The sequence below is a fragment of the Gymnoscopelus microlampas genome, assembly GCF_963454915.1.
Source record: "Gymnoscopelus microlampas genome assembly, chromosome: 17".
NCBI classification, from domain to species: Eukaryota; Metazoa; Chordata; class Actinopteri; order Myctophiformes; family Myctophidae; genus Gymnoscopelus; species Gymnoscopelus microlampas.
Window position 1 is genome coordinate 19,282,198 of NC_139954.1, and position 14,338 is coordinate 19,296,535.

At 41.4% G+C, this 14,338-nt stretch overlaps 1 protein-coding gene across 2 annotated transcripts in view; it reads left to right on the top strand.

Annotated features, from left to right (window-relative positions):
• Positions 1–11,664, top strand: part of fn1a (fibronectin 1a) — a 50,864-nt gene extending 39,200 nt beyond the window's left edge. For both annotated transcript variants that reach the window (XM_084083728.1, XM_084083729.1), the window contains exons 36-49: positions 134–221; positions 404–586; positions 2,315–2,404; positions 2,527–2,718; positions 3,305–3,394; positions 4,152–4,257; positions 4,751–4,970; positions 5,532–5,711; positions 6,184–6,322; positions 6,733–6,900; positions 8,644–8,769; positions 8,969–9,075; positions 9,275–9,394; positions 9,798–11,664. In XM_084083728.1, coding sequence (XP_083939854.1) covers positions 134–221; positions 404–586; positions 2,315–2,404; positions 2,527–2,718; positions 3,305–3,394; positions 4,152–4,257; positions 4,751–4,970; positions 5,532–5,711; positions 6,184–6,322; positions 6,733–6,900; positions 8,644–8,769; positions 8,969–9,075; positions 9,275–9,394; positions 9,798–9,866 — 1,878 coding nt within the window. In that variant the 3' untranslated portion in view covers positions 9,867–11,664. The remainder of the gene's footprint in view (positions 1–133; positions 222–403; positions 587–2,314; positions 2,405–2,526; positions 2,719–3,304; positions 3,395–4,151; positions 4,258–4,750; positions 4,971–5,531; positions 5,712–6,183; positions 6,323–6,732; positions 6,901–8,643; positions 8,770–8,968; positions 9,076–9,274; positions 9,395–9,797) is intronic.
• Positions 11,665–14,338: the final 2,674 nt, after the last annotated feature.

Genomic DNA, 14,338 nt, shown 5'->3' on the forward strand with positions numbered 1-14,338 from the left:
CCACTCTGTAAAAATCATGAGTGCCAATGTATCACTTGAGTGTTAAAATAGACGACTAATAGATGACTTTGCAGTGGAGGTAGAAAGTCCTATTTAAAGTTTCTCTCTCTTTTCTCCTTCCCTCTCATTCCAGGTTGCCACCACCTACGAGGTTCATATTTATGCTCTGAAGGACTCGCTGACCAGCAGGCCGCTCCAGGGAGAGGTCACCACCCTGGACAGTATGTCATTTCAGCCTGACCTAATTGTTACCAATGCCTTCTGTTTTCATGCGACTGTGAAGAGATTTCCATTACGTACATACAGATCTGCAAGCTGATCTACAAGCCACTCTTGTGTGTGACTTGTCTGCCTGTCTTTTTCTTTCTTTCACTCAATCCGTCCTCCTCTGTTCTCCCCCCAGCTATCAGCCCCCCTCGTCGCGTACGCATCTCCGACGTTAAGGATTCCTCAATCACTCTGACGTGGCGCTCCAAGACGGAGGCCATATCCGGCTTCCTGATTGAGGCCACGCCCACAACGTCTACAGGCCTCACCCCCATTCAGAGAAACATCAGCCCAGAAACACGCTCTTTCACTATTACAGGTATATATACACATGTCACTGTATTTGCTTGCGTACTATTGTCACTAGGGTTGGGTACCGAAATACGGTTCCAAGTAGGAACCGATAAAGAAATGGTCGGTACCGGGTACCCATAAAAAATATGTAATTTCGGTTCTGCATATCGGTTCCTAGATGCGCTAAAAGCCGCTCAAACAAAGGCGTTTAAAAGTCCTACACAAACAGCACAATCTGAGCAAAAATCACAAATCCGGTAAAACACCATTGTATGGAGATGTATACATCAGTAGCGTCTCTCTGTATGGAAGAGTAGAGCTGCTGCTTCTCTCCGGGCGCACTCAGCCCAGCCACATTCCTCCCCGCATCGCCCCCCCTCCCCTCACTCTGAACTGAAGTAGTAAGGCAAGGAATAGCCTGCCCTGCAAACTTTGTAACCAAGATTTGCTGTTGTCAACTTGAAAACTAGAATCCACATGTCAGAGGGTGTAACGTTAGTTGGAAAACCAGCGCTAGTTAAGAACTCGCGCCGGGCAAAATAATTAACACCAGCTGTGAACGCTTCTGTTTGATTGTGTATGTGTGTGTGTGTGTGTGTGTGTGTGTGTGTGTGTGTGTGTGTGTGTGTGTGTGTGTGTGTGTGTGTGTGTGTGTGTGTGTGTCAAAAATGAAACTGAAAGTGACTTCTTCAAAAGGAAGGAATGGCAGACCTAATATTATTAATGCATTTTGGCTGTGTGTGCAATAATGCAACTGCAGACATTATAATGCCTTTTGCTAGGCTATTCAATATTTGTTTTAATTTCTTGAATATGGCAGGGTAATGTTTTGAGGCATATTGTATTTTATTACAACACAATAGTAAATCAATAATTCTACACAATAAATAAATATGTTTTAAATAACTGATCTCAATATGGACCCATTATAGTTATGATAAGTTTTGCCATAATCATGTAGCTCTACAACAGAGGCACAGCCATGACAGCAATGGTACAAAAAAACGTAAAAAAAAATGTATACATATATTTTTTAAATTAATAATTTCCGGCTATTCGGTTTTCGGCCAAGTGTTTCCTGTATTCGGTATTCGGTTTCGGCCAAGAATTTTCCATTCGGTGCATCTCTATTAAATGAACATTTTACCTTATTTTTTTACCATTTTGGAACCGAAATATGGAACCGATAGGAACCGGATCCGATAAGCAGAACCGGAACCGGAACCGGACTCGTAAAAATCCTAACGATACCCATCCCTAATTGTCACGTCACAAACCAAACAAAAACAAAACTGTCGTTCCAGGCTTTCATACAGTTTGATCGGACATGCATGCATATTGTTTAATACTCATTTAGCTGTCAGGACCAGGTAGCAAATGTCCCTACCTTCACTTGCCGCCGTCATCGTATTTACAACTCTAACCTCAGGCCCACCCCTTGGTTGTGACAGCCATGCACAATAGCCAGTTAGGTGGTTGGATGTGTCTGTAAGACTGAATAACAAAATACATATGCATTTTCTTATGCACACTAATACTGCAAAATGTATGCATACAGGAAAACACACACACACACACACACACACACACACACACACACACACACACACACACACACACACACACACACACACACACACACACACACACACACACACACACACACACACACACACACACACACACACACACACACACACACACACACACACACACACAGCCCCTCTCTAACGCGTCTGTTTCTTTTGTCCAGGTCTGCAGCCAAGCACCACCTATAAGATCAACATCTACACTCTGAATGGAAACGGTCGCAGTTCGCCCTTCACCCTCACCGCCACCACAGGTACCGCCTCCACACAGTGCTCTCAACTACAACAGTATTCTTCACTCGTAAACTTGACCACAATCAGTGGAAACGTTCATACAGTATGTATAACTTTTCTTGTCTGTCTGTGTCTCTTCCAGCCAAGCCAGCAGTGATCCCGCCCACCAACATCCGTTTCACTTCCCTGACCCCCAACAGCATCTCCTTCACCTGGGAACCATCTCGTAGCACGGGGGTCACAGGTTACTACGTCACCTATGAGGAAGCCAGAGGCATACCCAGAGAGCTCACCCCCAGGCCCCATGCAGGCCAGAGCTACGCTGTTGTCAATGGTGAGGGTTGATTGTACATGGACACGAGTGTGGATTCATGAAAAGGTGTCACACAGGTACACACATCTGGCTCAAGGAGGTCATGTTTTAAGGGGTGGCAGTGGCCACCTGGGAATTGGAAGTTCCCCGCCCGGTTCGATCCTGAGCAAAACACTGAACCCTTAACTGCCCCATAGCCAGTGTATAAGTCCCCTCTCCTGTCCTGCCCTTTGTAGTGCTGCAGGATTTTCCAGTCAACTCTTCTGGGGCATGAAGTCATATTCCAGCAGTAGCATGGGGAAAAAGTCTGGATATATACTATGTACACTCAGGCTCATAACACATACACACTTATGCACATGTACTGAGAGGCCCACATAAACACCTTCACACCCACATGGGTGCGCTATATGTTCATAAAGAGGGACACATATACACACATACCCACAAATACTATGCAGTGACGAGTTTTTTTTTTTTTTTTTGTATTATTGTATTTGTATTGATATAGTGCTTCTGTATTTTTCATTTTTGACTTTCAATTCCCAAGTACCTGTGCAGCAGCTGGGCTTCATTTTAATGTGTAAATATGTTTGTTTGGTTGTAGGTCTGAAACCAGGAACTGAGTATGTCATTAAGATTGTTGCCCTGCAGAATGCACTGAGGAGCACAGCTCTGGTGGGCAAGGCCAGAACTCGTAAGTACATCCTCGAAAATGGCATACCAATCCATTGAAAACGAACTTCAAATGTCAATTTTGTATTTCTTTTTTCGTCTTGAAGTTCTGCCTGAATAGCTACCTGGATTAAAAACTGCAATAATTGTTTTTAATAGTTAAACACAATGTATTTACAGTAATGACTACATTTACAGGAAGAGTAATTGAATCATATTACCAATTTACTTTAATCAAATTTTACTCATCCAATGTAACAATGCATGCATGTCTCAATTTACTTATAGGCCTATGCACTGGGTAGAAAGTACATTTGGAAGTCTGTGTAAATGTAGTGAGAAAAAGCAATTGTAGCGCTGTGCTGCGCCCTGCTGGCTTCTATCTGTAACTGCACTCCCTAAAGTAGAGTGTGATAATTCCTTGACACTGATTGATGGTCACCTGTACTTTGGTGGTTGAGAAATACGGTACCTGTTTTTAATCTGCACAAAATTAATAAGACTCCCACAAACACGGGTCAGACATCAGCTGTCTCTCACGCCAAACCTGAACCATAATAACTAGTGGAGTAAATTGCAAATCATGTTCATATCAGTGTCTGTGGGCAAATACACCTCAAGTATGGGTCCACCAAAAAAAAATCTAAAACAAAAAAAGTGGCATTCTACTAACAAACTGCTGTTACTCAAAATGCAATCCAGTGGATCCATACTTCCATACTGCTTTGCTCTGCCTTGCTCCTAACAGTCCGTCCACCTTTTGTCTCTCCTCCAATCAGAGACAACTCCAGATGTATTGATCCCTGAGCTGCCCCAGCTTCCTGTCCCCCACAGACCCGGGATCCTGTCCCACCTGGATGTCCCAGAAACCTTCAATGACAAGACGTAAGAACAGACTCATGTCTGTTAGAATTATATTCTATTGTGCAACCTCGCCAATCTACACGCTCGTTGGGATCTTGATTTATACCAAATCAATCGTACAATGGAATGTAATTCAGGGTTTCAATGAATACTTCACCCCATTCTGACCTTTTCTTTTAATCATTTACTCACTCTATGAAGCCTTAATTTTAGTTTTTTGTCGCATTTCTTCACAATGAATGAAGAATCCAAAAATGAAGACAATTAAGACAATAGGAGTTCAACATAATCAATGGCAAAGCTATATCCAAAGTAATTTTATAAAATGTAATATTTATTTTACGATTATACTGTGAGTCAGTAGGCTATAAGTCATGTTGGGGTTGAAGTATTCCTTTAACCTGTGCCGTCCTGTTGGCTTATTTCTGTCTTTCTACACCTCTCTCTATCTCTCTCTCTCCCTCTCTCTGCTTTTCTCTCAACCTTACATTGTCTTCATTCTTTCTCTTCCCAGTTTCAACTCCAACCACGTTCACTTAGCTGGAACCGGTGGCCAGAGCCAGCCTGGCCAGCAAGGCCAGCACATCTACACAGAGTACCAGAATCTGGGTCCTAACAATGGCCTTAATGTGCCTGGTACCGGTCATAGGGAAGGACAGAGACCCACGGTCGGACAGCCACTGATCTACATCCCTGTGCCAGGCCCTGATGGAAACAGAGTACCCGTAGTCAGGGTGAGTGAGACGGAGCTTGTTAGCATTATACTGGATTATAAGTGTTTAAACTTAAATGTTAAATGGGCAGTATTTCTATAGCACCTTTCTCCAAAGTGCTTTACAATGTGCCATACATTCACCCATTCACACATATTCACACACTGGCAGAGACAGCGATGCCAGGCACCAACCTGCTAATTGGGCACAGTTAGGGCTTCAGTGTCTTGCTCAAGGACATTTTAACACAGAGCCAGGAAGAGTTGGGGATCTAACCACTACTCAACCTCATGAGCCACTGCCCCCCCCCTATAACTTAATCAAGCTTCAAGTAAAACATAAAAATAAATAATATATTTCACGTATTATGTATGTTTCTACAATTATATTTTGAGTACTGGAATCATTTTTTTCTCTGCATGTAAATATATTTTATGATTTGTGTCTGTGTTAATGTGTCGTAAATATTGACATTTTATATTGCACTGACAGAGCGTTATGTTTAAGGCTTCAACTAATACTATTTTTGTCATATCCCTGTCCAGCACAGTTGTCTTATCTTTGGTCTGTTTGGTCCAACAGGTGAGCGAGGGTCCGCTGCCTGGCCTCGGCGGCATGGCGTTTGGTTTCCCTGACAACGAGACAGAGTTGCCCCAGGAAGCAAAGACTCTGACAACCCTCTCCTGGCAGCCCATCCCCCACAGCACCGAGTATGTGGTGTCCTGCAACCCTATCACACACCTGGAGGAGAAGACCTTCCAGGTACTTGACACACACGCACGCACACTTGTATTCACTATGGCTGCAACTATCGATTATCTTAGTGTCTTATATACAGTATCAATGTAAAAAATGTGTAATCACTTTTTTATAATCGACAAAAATGGTTAGTCTGATTAACTTTTAATCCTCGTTTTATACTTTTTAGTACAACAATGTTGTGCAGGAAATAGCGAAAATAGCCGTTTTACGAGCTCAAGCTCACAACGCGTCGCAACATGATAGATTGTGAGCTTCTAGGACAGCTATTTTTGAAAATCGATTATTTTATTAAAATCGATTCCATTTGTTCGATGAGCCCATGCTGGACAAACATCGATATAATTCACATGAGGACACGCGCATAATGACACAACTGGGAGTACATGGAGACACACTCACACTCACACACACACACACACACACACACTCACATGCTTATTGCTTACTAATGTCTTTGTCTCTCCTCATGTAGATGCGTCTTCCTGGAACGTCCACCAGTGCAACACTGATTGGCCTGATCTCTGGGGCGTCCTATAATGTCATAGTGGAGGCCATGAGGGGCGAGGCTAAAGAGAAGGTTCTGGAAGAAGTCATAACCGTGGGCAATGCCGGTACAGTATTCTGACAAACACACCTGTCCTAGTAATGTTTATTTTTTTCTCCATGATATTATATAATGTGAGCTTTTCATGCGAGCACATTCCGGGGAATTGTAAGACATTTAATACAGGAATATGATATTTTGTTATGCACTATATGCAACATACCTTGTTTGTTTGTATTTAGGACTGCGATGACTCGGGCTGATTACTAAAACCAATTGAATGATATTCATTCCTATACTGCAAGTGCATTACAGTAATTGGTTAATGTAGTTATAAATAATGAATATAGTAACTGTATTTGTAGGAATTGTGGTGAAAGTTCTAAGCAAACTGCTAGTTGTTGAATTAATAAGGATGAATTTGTCAGAAAAACAAAACACATCTGATTGTTCTTTTTTTCTCTTCCATCCTCGTAGTTCCAGGTGACCTCCCCATAGGCAACACCCGTGACGTGTGTTACGACACGTTCACACACACCTACCACGAGGTGGGCTCCGAGTGGGAGCGTATGTCCGAGACCGGCTTCAAGTTGTGGTGTCGTTGCCTGGGACTGGGCAGCGGCCATTTTAGATGTGATTCATCCAGTGAGTGGCTTATTAACCCCATCCCAGCATGCTTTGCAAACAACCGACCAAGTGAATTAGAGCTCTTTATGGATTCTATTCGATTTATTTAAAGTGATTTATAATAAATAGAGTGTGAAATGTATGAATATTATTACGTACATCATAAATAATGTCTCTCACAGAGGAACGGTTTTCTCACCAGTCATATTCGACTTGTTTTTTGTTAGTTCAGAAGCTCTAATGTGGGATGGGCCGGGAATCAAATCACACAGGCTCTTCACTCCATTATATTCTCAGTTAGATAAAGGTCTTCATAATAAATTAATTGATTGCAGAGCAAAATGATAGAACATAAAATGTCAGATTCTATTCCACCGCTATGTAAGCAATATCACATGAGAGGGGCGCTATCGTACTTTAAATCAGTACAGCTGTGATTCTGTCATAACTAATCACAGACAATTAGTCATTTAGAGATTAATCTGTATGTTCTCAAAAGTTATTTCCATATTTGTGGTGCAAAGTTTGATACAATGTAACTAAGATATATGATGATCGACTCGGTTATTAGAACATTTAATGACTATAGAGTTTAAAGTTCCATTGCTGTCATACTCTATAACAGCACTCTATGAAAGCCTCTTGTCCAATCAAATTACTTGGTCGGAACTTATTGTTGTAAAATCTGGCATGGACAGCCTTGAATGCTATACAGTATATGCAATTGTATATATTTCATATACTGTATGTATTTCATATATATATATATATATATATATATATATATATATATATATATATATATATATATATATAAATAAATAAATCCATGCTAGCCCCATCTGCTATGTTTCTAAACAGTAAAAACATGTCAGTAACAGGGGAAAAACGCCAGCTTAGCAAATTGCTACTCAGTCTCAGTTATTTGTATTGTCCGTCCTTGTTTTTAACTTGATGATACCAAAAACTGAGACCGCCACTTGCTGCAGTGCAAATGTCATGAGTTCACAGCAATCCAATGAACTGTGTGTTTGTGTGTGTCTGTGTGTGTCTGTGTGTGTGTGTGTGTGTGTGTGTGTGTGTGTGTGTGTGTGTGTGTGTGTGTGTGTGTGTGTGTGTGTGTGTGTGTGTGTGTGTGTGTGTGTGTGTGTGTGTGTGTGTGTGTGTGTGTGTATGTGTGTTTGTGCCTCAGACACTAGATGAATCTATTCAAATGGAACAACCTGCCGTCACAGCGGAATTGATAATAATACTCACACGAAACACGAAAGACTAAAACAAAATGTTGCCACTCTCAAGTTAAAACCCATTAAAACCAGGACCAGCATCTGTGTCATTTTAGATTGTTTGCGTTGGCTATTCTCAGATAGCAAAGCAAATATACAAGCTCACATTCTGTCACTTTGTGCCGTGCTGCGAGCTTGTACATCTGCTATTTTTGAAAAATCTTGAAATCTTGAGTGTGAGAACTACTGGTTTAGGAGGCATTTGTAGAATCGGCCTCAGGTCTTCATGGGTTAAATGAACACTCCAGATTATGTATGAAATTTCATTTCTGGATTAGGAATAATACGACCCCCCCCCATGTTCAAATTCTCTCCATTAACCATTAGCCCCTCTCCTTTCTCTGCTCTACCGTTTCCATCTCCCTTTGTTTTCCTCCTACCCCACCTCTCCTTTCTCCCTCATACAATCCTCTCCATCTCCCTTTGTTGTCCTCCTACCCCACCTCTCCTTTCTCCCTCATGTAATCCTCTCCAGAGTGGTGTCATGACAACGGCAAAAACTACCGCATCGGCGAGAAGTGGGATCGCCACGCTGAGAATGGCCACATGATGAGCTGCACCTGCCTGGGCAACGGCAAGGGAGAGTTCAAATGTGAACCGCGTAAGTAACAGACCCGACCCTTGAGAGCATTACAAATGTATCTGTAAACTCTCAAGAAGTTAAATTAAGTCTGAGGATTTTACTGTGTACTAAATGCATACAGCTACAAGTTGATACGGGTGCACACAATTGTTAACTCAGAAACCCAGTTTTAATAAATGATATGTAATGGTATTTTGTTGATGTGCGTTTCCTCCAGATGAATCGACATGTTATGATGATGGGAAGATGTACCAGATAGGAAATCAATGGCAGAAAGAATACCTGGGAGCCATCTGTACTTGTACCTGCTATGGAGGACAACAGGTGTGTGTGTGTGTGTGTGAGTGTGAGTGTGAGTGTGAGTGTGAGTGTGAGTGTGAGTGTGAGTGTGAGTGTGTGCGCGCGTGTGTGTGGCCACGCATGCTTGTCCATGTGTGTTTATATGCGTACATTCTACCATATGTGTGTGTGTGTGTGTGTGTGTGTTTGTGAGTACAATAACGCTTCTTCATCCCTGCTTCAGGGCTGGCGCTGTGAGAACTGCAGGAGGCCGGGAGGACCGACCGAGGTGGACGTTGACCTCCTGCAACCCGTACGCTCAGATGTCTACGACATCTACAGACAGAACGCCTTGAGCAAGCTGGTCAGTGACTCCTTTCTACAACAGGATTATGTTCCTGTCTGGGTATTAGACCTAATCACCGAAACTCGTGTTGATAAGACTGTTGGCAGACCTTGTGGCAATATACAAAAAAGTGTACATCCAGGGGTCAAATACTGCTATCATACCAAACAAATGTCAGTTTCAAATATGGTTTTGAATGAGCAAGTTTTACTTTCCATTCACTGCACAACGTTGTGGGCTTGTAGATCTGCTATTTTCAGTGTATGACACACGTGTGCAACTATGTGTAACTCAGTCTTAAGGCAATTTACTTTACTGAAGATGAACTTACTGACGCGACTGGCATGTGCATTCCCTCAGCAGATGTTCATAACTAAAACAATGTTCCCCCCCTCCATTGTCTCTCTGCTTGCACCTGCAGAACATCCAGTGTCCTATTGAATGCCTGAGACCAGAGCTGCTTGCTGATGCGCACAACACCTCAGAGTAGAGAGGAACGGAAGAGGAGGAAAAACTAGGAGGATGGAGACAGATATGAGACCCCAGAGTCTCGCCACGGAGTCGAGATGATACTCTCCTCCGCTTTTACACAAGACTTTTCTTTTCCTGTGCCTTAAGAGACTTTTCCCTCGATGAACTTTGTCGCAATAAAGGCCTTCTCCGTGCCTCCCAGTGCCTTGAAAAAACGCCCGGCTTTGCCTTCTCCCAAGATCCACCCTGCTTATCCACGTTGACCCTCTGCAGACCCTAAAGCAAGCGTTTTAATCAACCTTATACAGTCTTTACTGTTACCCTGCAATCAGGATTTCCTAAATGCAATGTATTTTAGAAATAATTGTATGTATTGTGTTGTTCGTCCAGTCTACCAGAGCACCATTTTCTGCTGCTTCAACACCTCAAACGATCCTTCCGAACCACTGGCCAAAATCGTTTCACAGTTACATTTTAACATGTTTTATTTGTATATAAACTCAACTCGTTCCATGACAATTCTCATTGTATTTTTATTTTTTTACCAACACTAGAATATACACAGTTCAAAGACACTATTCCTTGACTCTGTTCTTCATGGCCTACAACGTGGCATCACTTTATTATTCATTATTATTACAGACATCTTTTTTTTAGAGCGGGAAGAGCCAGTGAACAAATGACCATGTCCTTGGTCAAAGTTATGGCATTTCCATATAAGTTGTGGAGTCTTGCTCTGAATTCCACATAATATTCCAATAACATTCCATGGCATGCTGTACTTGCGTTGTTTTCTTTGTCATCAAAGGCATTTCAACCATGAAAGAAAGTTGTATTCTAAATTAGGGCTGCAACTATCAATTATTTTCTTAGTGATTATTCTATTGATTATTTTTTGATTAATTGAATAATCCTGAAGCACATTTTTATACGAATATCAACTAATCGAAGCGAAAAAATGTATAGATTTTTTTATAATCGGCTAAATTGATTAGTCTGATTAACCACTTAAGCCCTATTTTATACTTCGTCGCACAACAGTGTCACACAAAATTACTCATAAAAGCCCATCTACAAGCTCACAACGTGTCAAGATGTGACGCGTTGCGAGCTTGTAGAACAAATGAGATATAGACCCTGAAATGTCCCTTCGGTTCTATGTCATGGTCTGAATATTTAAAAAATTACATTCAGTTGCTGCCATTTCTGTGCAAGTTATTGAGGATATAAACTTTGTCTAAAAAAGACAAGATAACACTGCTGTGCCCAATTTATACTTGGTTGTGTACCGTGTCGCACATCGAACATAGCAGCTCACAATGCGTCGCGCTGTGACACGTTCTGAGCTTGTAGATCGGCTATTTTTGATGTGCGTCACCGAGGGACACCACCCAGGAATTATGTGTTCAAATGGTGGTCTGGATACACATCTGATTGTGCCAACTCTATTGAATGCCACTTGAGAATGTTTGTAGTTACAAGTCAGTTGTAGCACATACTGTTATGACTATTCCATAGGTGAGAATGAACAAAAATCCACTTTTTACCTGTCTCTTTTTTGAAAGACATGGAAAATATGTCGTTTTCAGATTATATGCATACAGGTTTCATAAATGTGTGTTCGTAATGTTTAGAAAAAAAAACTTTTTTTAATTCATATTTTTTTATTTATCCCTTTATCCAAACGTTTTGTTTGAATGCTACTTTGGGGTGTACACTTTGTTTGTTTATTTGTTTTTTATATTGTTGGTGCCAAAGTCTGAACTACTGTGGACAGTTCTTTTTAATAAATGTGGACAAAATCCAAGTCAATGTGATTATTGTTCAATATGTTTTTGTTATTATTGAAGATGGATGGATGGATGGATGTTTCTGTTATTATCATCTTCCTCACCAGATTAGTAAATGTAACTAAAATGTTTTGTTTTTAAGTCAAGCATGTTACACTTCAATTGGAAAGGAACAGTATTCTCATGAAATATATCACTTTTTGATGATTCAAATTATGGGATATCACAATACAACTAGCCTATTGTATATGCACATTATCATGTGTTACAACAGTTTCACAAAATACTGCAGAAATTAGAATAGCCTACTAACAAACAAACAAAACTAAAAACATCTTAATAGCTTATTAACCTCATGACTGGTACCCTGCTTTTTTTAGCCTTTCTAAGCAATGGCCAAAATGATAATGTACCTACAGTATACTGTATACTGCTACAGTACTGTTTTGGACGTGACATATAGACACAAACACAGCCAAGGATTTCCTCATTACGTCACCGTCATTACGGAAGACATAGACGTACCACACATCGCAAACAACCAAAGAACACAGTCCATACGTCACTGACGTACCCTTGGGGAACAGCAACCGTTTTTATATAGCTCTATGACAGCAAAAGGTCTGAAAATCTACATTAACCACATTTGTTTCACTCAAACATGGCTATAGGTCAATGACACAGCAAATAAATGAAAAGCAAGGTTCCTATCCAGAGAGAGAGAGAGAGAGAGAGAGAGAGAGTACCCAGTCATTGGGTCCCAAATGACAGGAATATACACCAGCTTGAATCACATTAGTATACACACAGCATACAACACAGCAGCAGAAAATAAAAAGGGGGGGGGTTCCTACCTTGAGCCGTAGCCGTCTTACTTGACTTCATCAGTTGTGTAAGTGATGGCCAGGGTCAAACTTTGGAACACATGGATAGAGAGATAGAACCCCCCTCTCTCGTCTAGTTCATCCTCGGTACTACACATACAAAATAAAATGATAATGACTAGATTGAACAGAGTAGCTCTGTTATATACAGTAGACATTGTGTAGATACACACATAAATAGGCCTATATGTTTCTACCTACATGCCAACCATGTCTCTTCCAGCTCAGAAACATTGCTAAAATCGAGTCCTTCTTTTTGTCATCATTTGCAGACCTTGAAAAAGTCATTCATGCTTTCTTTTCATCAAACAAATAAGTAGTAAGAGTAAACAGCATTTTTAAACATGCCCACGGGTAGGCCTGCTCCAAAAAAATCTGACTAGGGTAACCCTTCACATAAACTGACTAAAAGAGATGAAATAGAAAGTTGTGCTATTGAGGTTGTTGGTACAGTTATTACTGTATGAGGTTTCATACATGGATATTTGGTGCGGTGACACCCCCCAAAAAACGGTGCATTTCGCCTTTCCGACATGTCACCTTTCCGACATGTCGCCTTTCCGACGTTAACGTTACGAACCCTATACCTAACCCTAACCCTAACCCTAACCGCACGCGGACGCAACTAGTCGGAGTGGCGAGATGTCGAGAAGGAACCCCCCATATATGGTATATCACTCCGGAGCTATGTGTAGGCTACTCACCCAAAACATAATTACTGCAACCTGGGGTCAGCTCATATCCATTTGATGAGGCCCCGAGTCCTAACAAAGTCTTTCAACTGTCACAAGGTGTGAGTCAGCAGACAACACTGACAAAGTCAACTTCCATGAGGTGGAACGATACATTACAAGTTGTTTATTTCACTCTTCCCAAATATAATGGCGCTCAGCTCTGATTGTATCAAAACACCTGTCTGTCTGTCTGTCTGTCTGTCTGTCCGTCTGAGCTGTGTTCCGTGAGCAGAAATGACGGAGCAGAAATAAGACTTCCGGTTGACAATCTTTCAGAATAAGAGTACCCTCTAGAGTAAAAAGAAACCATTGAAAATCATTGAAAAACGGTTCATTTGCACATTAAAACTATAAATTAAGCATTTAAACGAAGCTATATAACACATATTATGTTTCTGTGTAACAAAAACGTTTTTTAAAACATTAAAACATTATCTAAATGGATAAATGCTGTTCAAAGGACTGCTTAGCCTATACAAATTGGACACTGGACCGGAGACGGCTGCCGATGCCAGCACTTGTGACATACACACGCGTTCGGGGAGAGCCCCTCTACAACGCCACACTCTCCGCTAAGCGGGAGAGGTGTAAAAAAAGTGTGGCGGGCCGTCCAGTGAGGTCAGAGGTCAGAAAAGTGCCCTTTTCTGCCATTTTCAGACAATAGTGGACACTGGACCGGAGACGGCTGCCGATGCCAGCACTATTGACATACACACGCGTTCGGGGAGACCCCCTCTAGTGGCGGGCCGTCCAGTGAGGTCAGGGGTCAGAAAACAGCCATTTTCAGACCCCCTCTAAAACATTTTTGAAATAGTGAAAATAGACGATTAGCATGCAGATATACGTCAGAATCACTTGTCAGTGCACATTTATTTTTATTTATTTATTCAACAGGGACAATGCACATTGATCAACATGTCAGTTATTCACGTCCATGTAAATGAGCCAGAGTTGGCTAATTTTCATCTGTAGTCCCTGGGCAGGCTGTTAAAAAAGTGGTGTAGTTATCCATACAAAAAGAGACATCGTCAACTATACAAAACAAGTAGACATAGTACAAAAGACAAAACAATACAGTAAAAT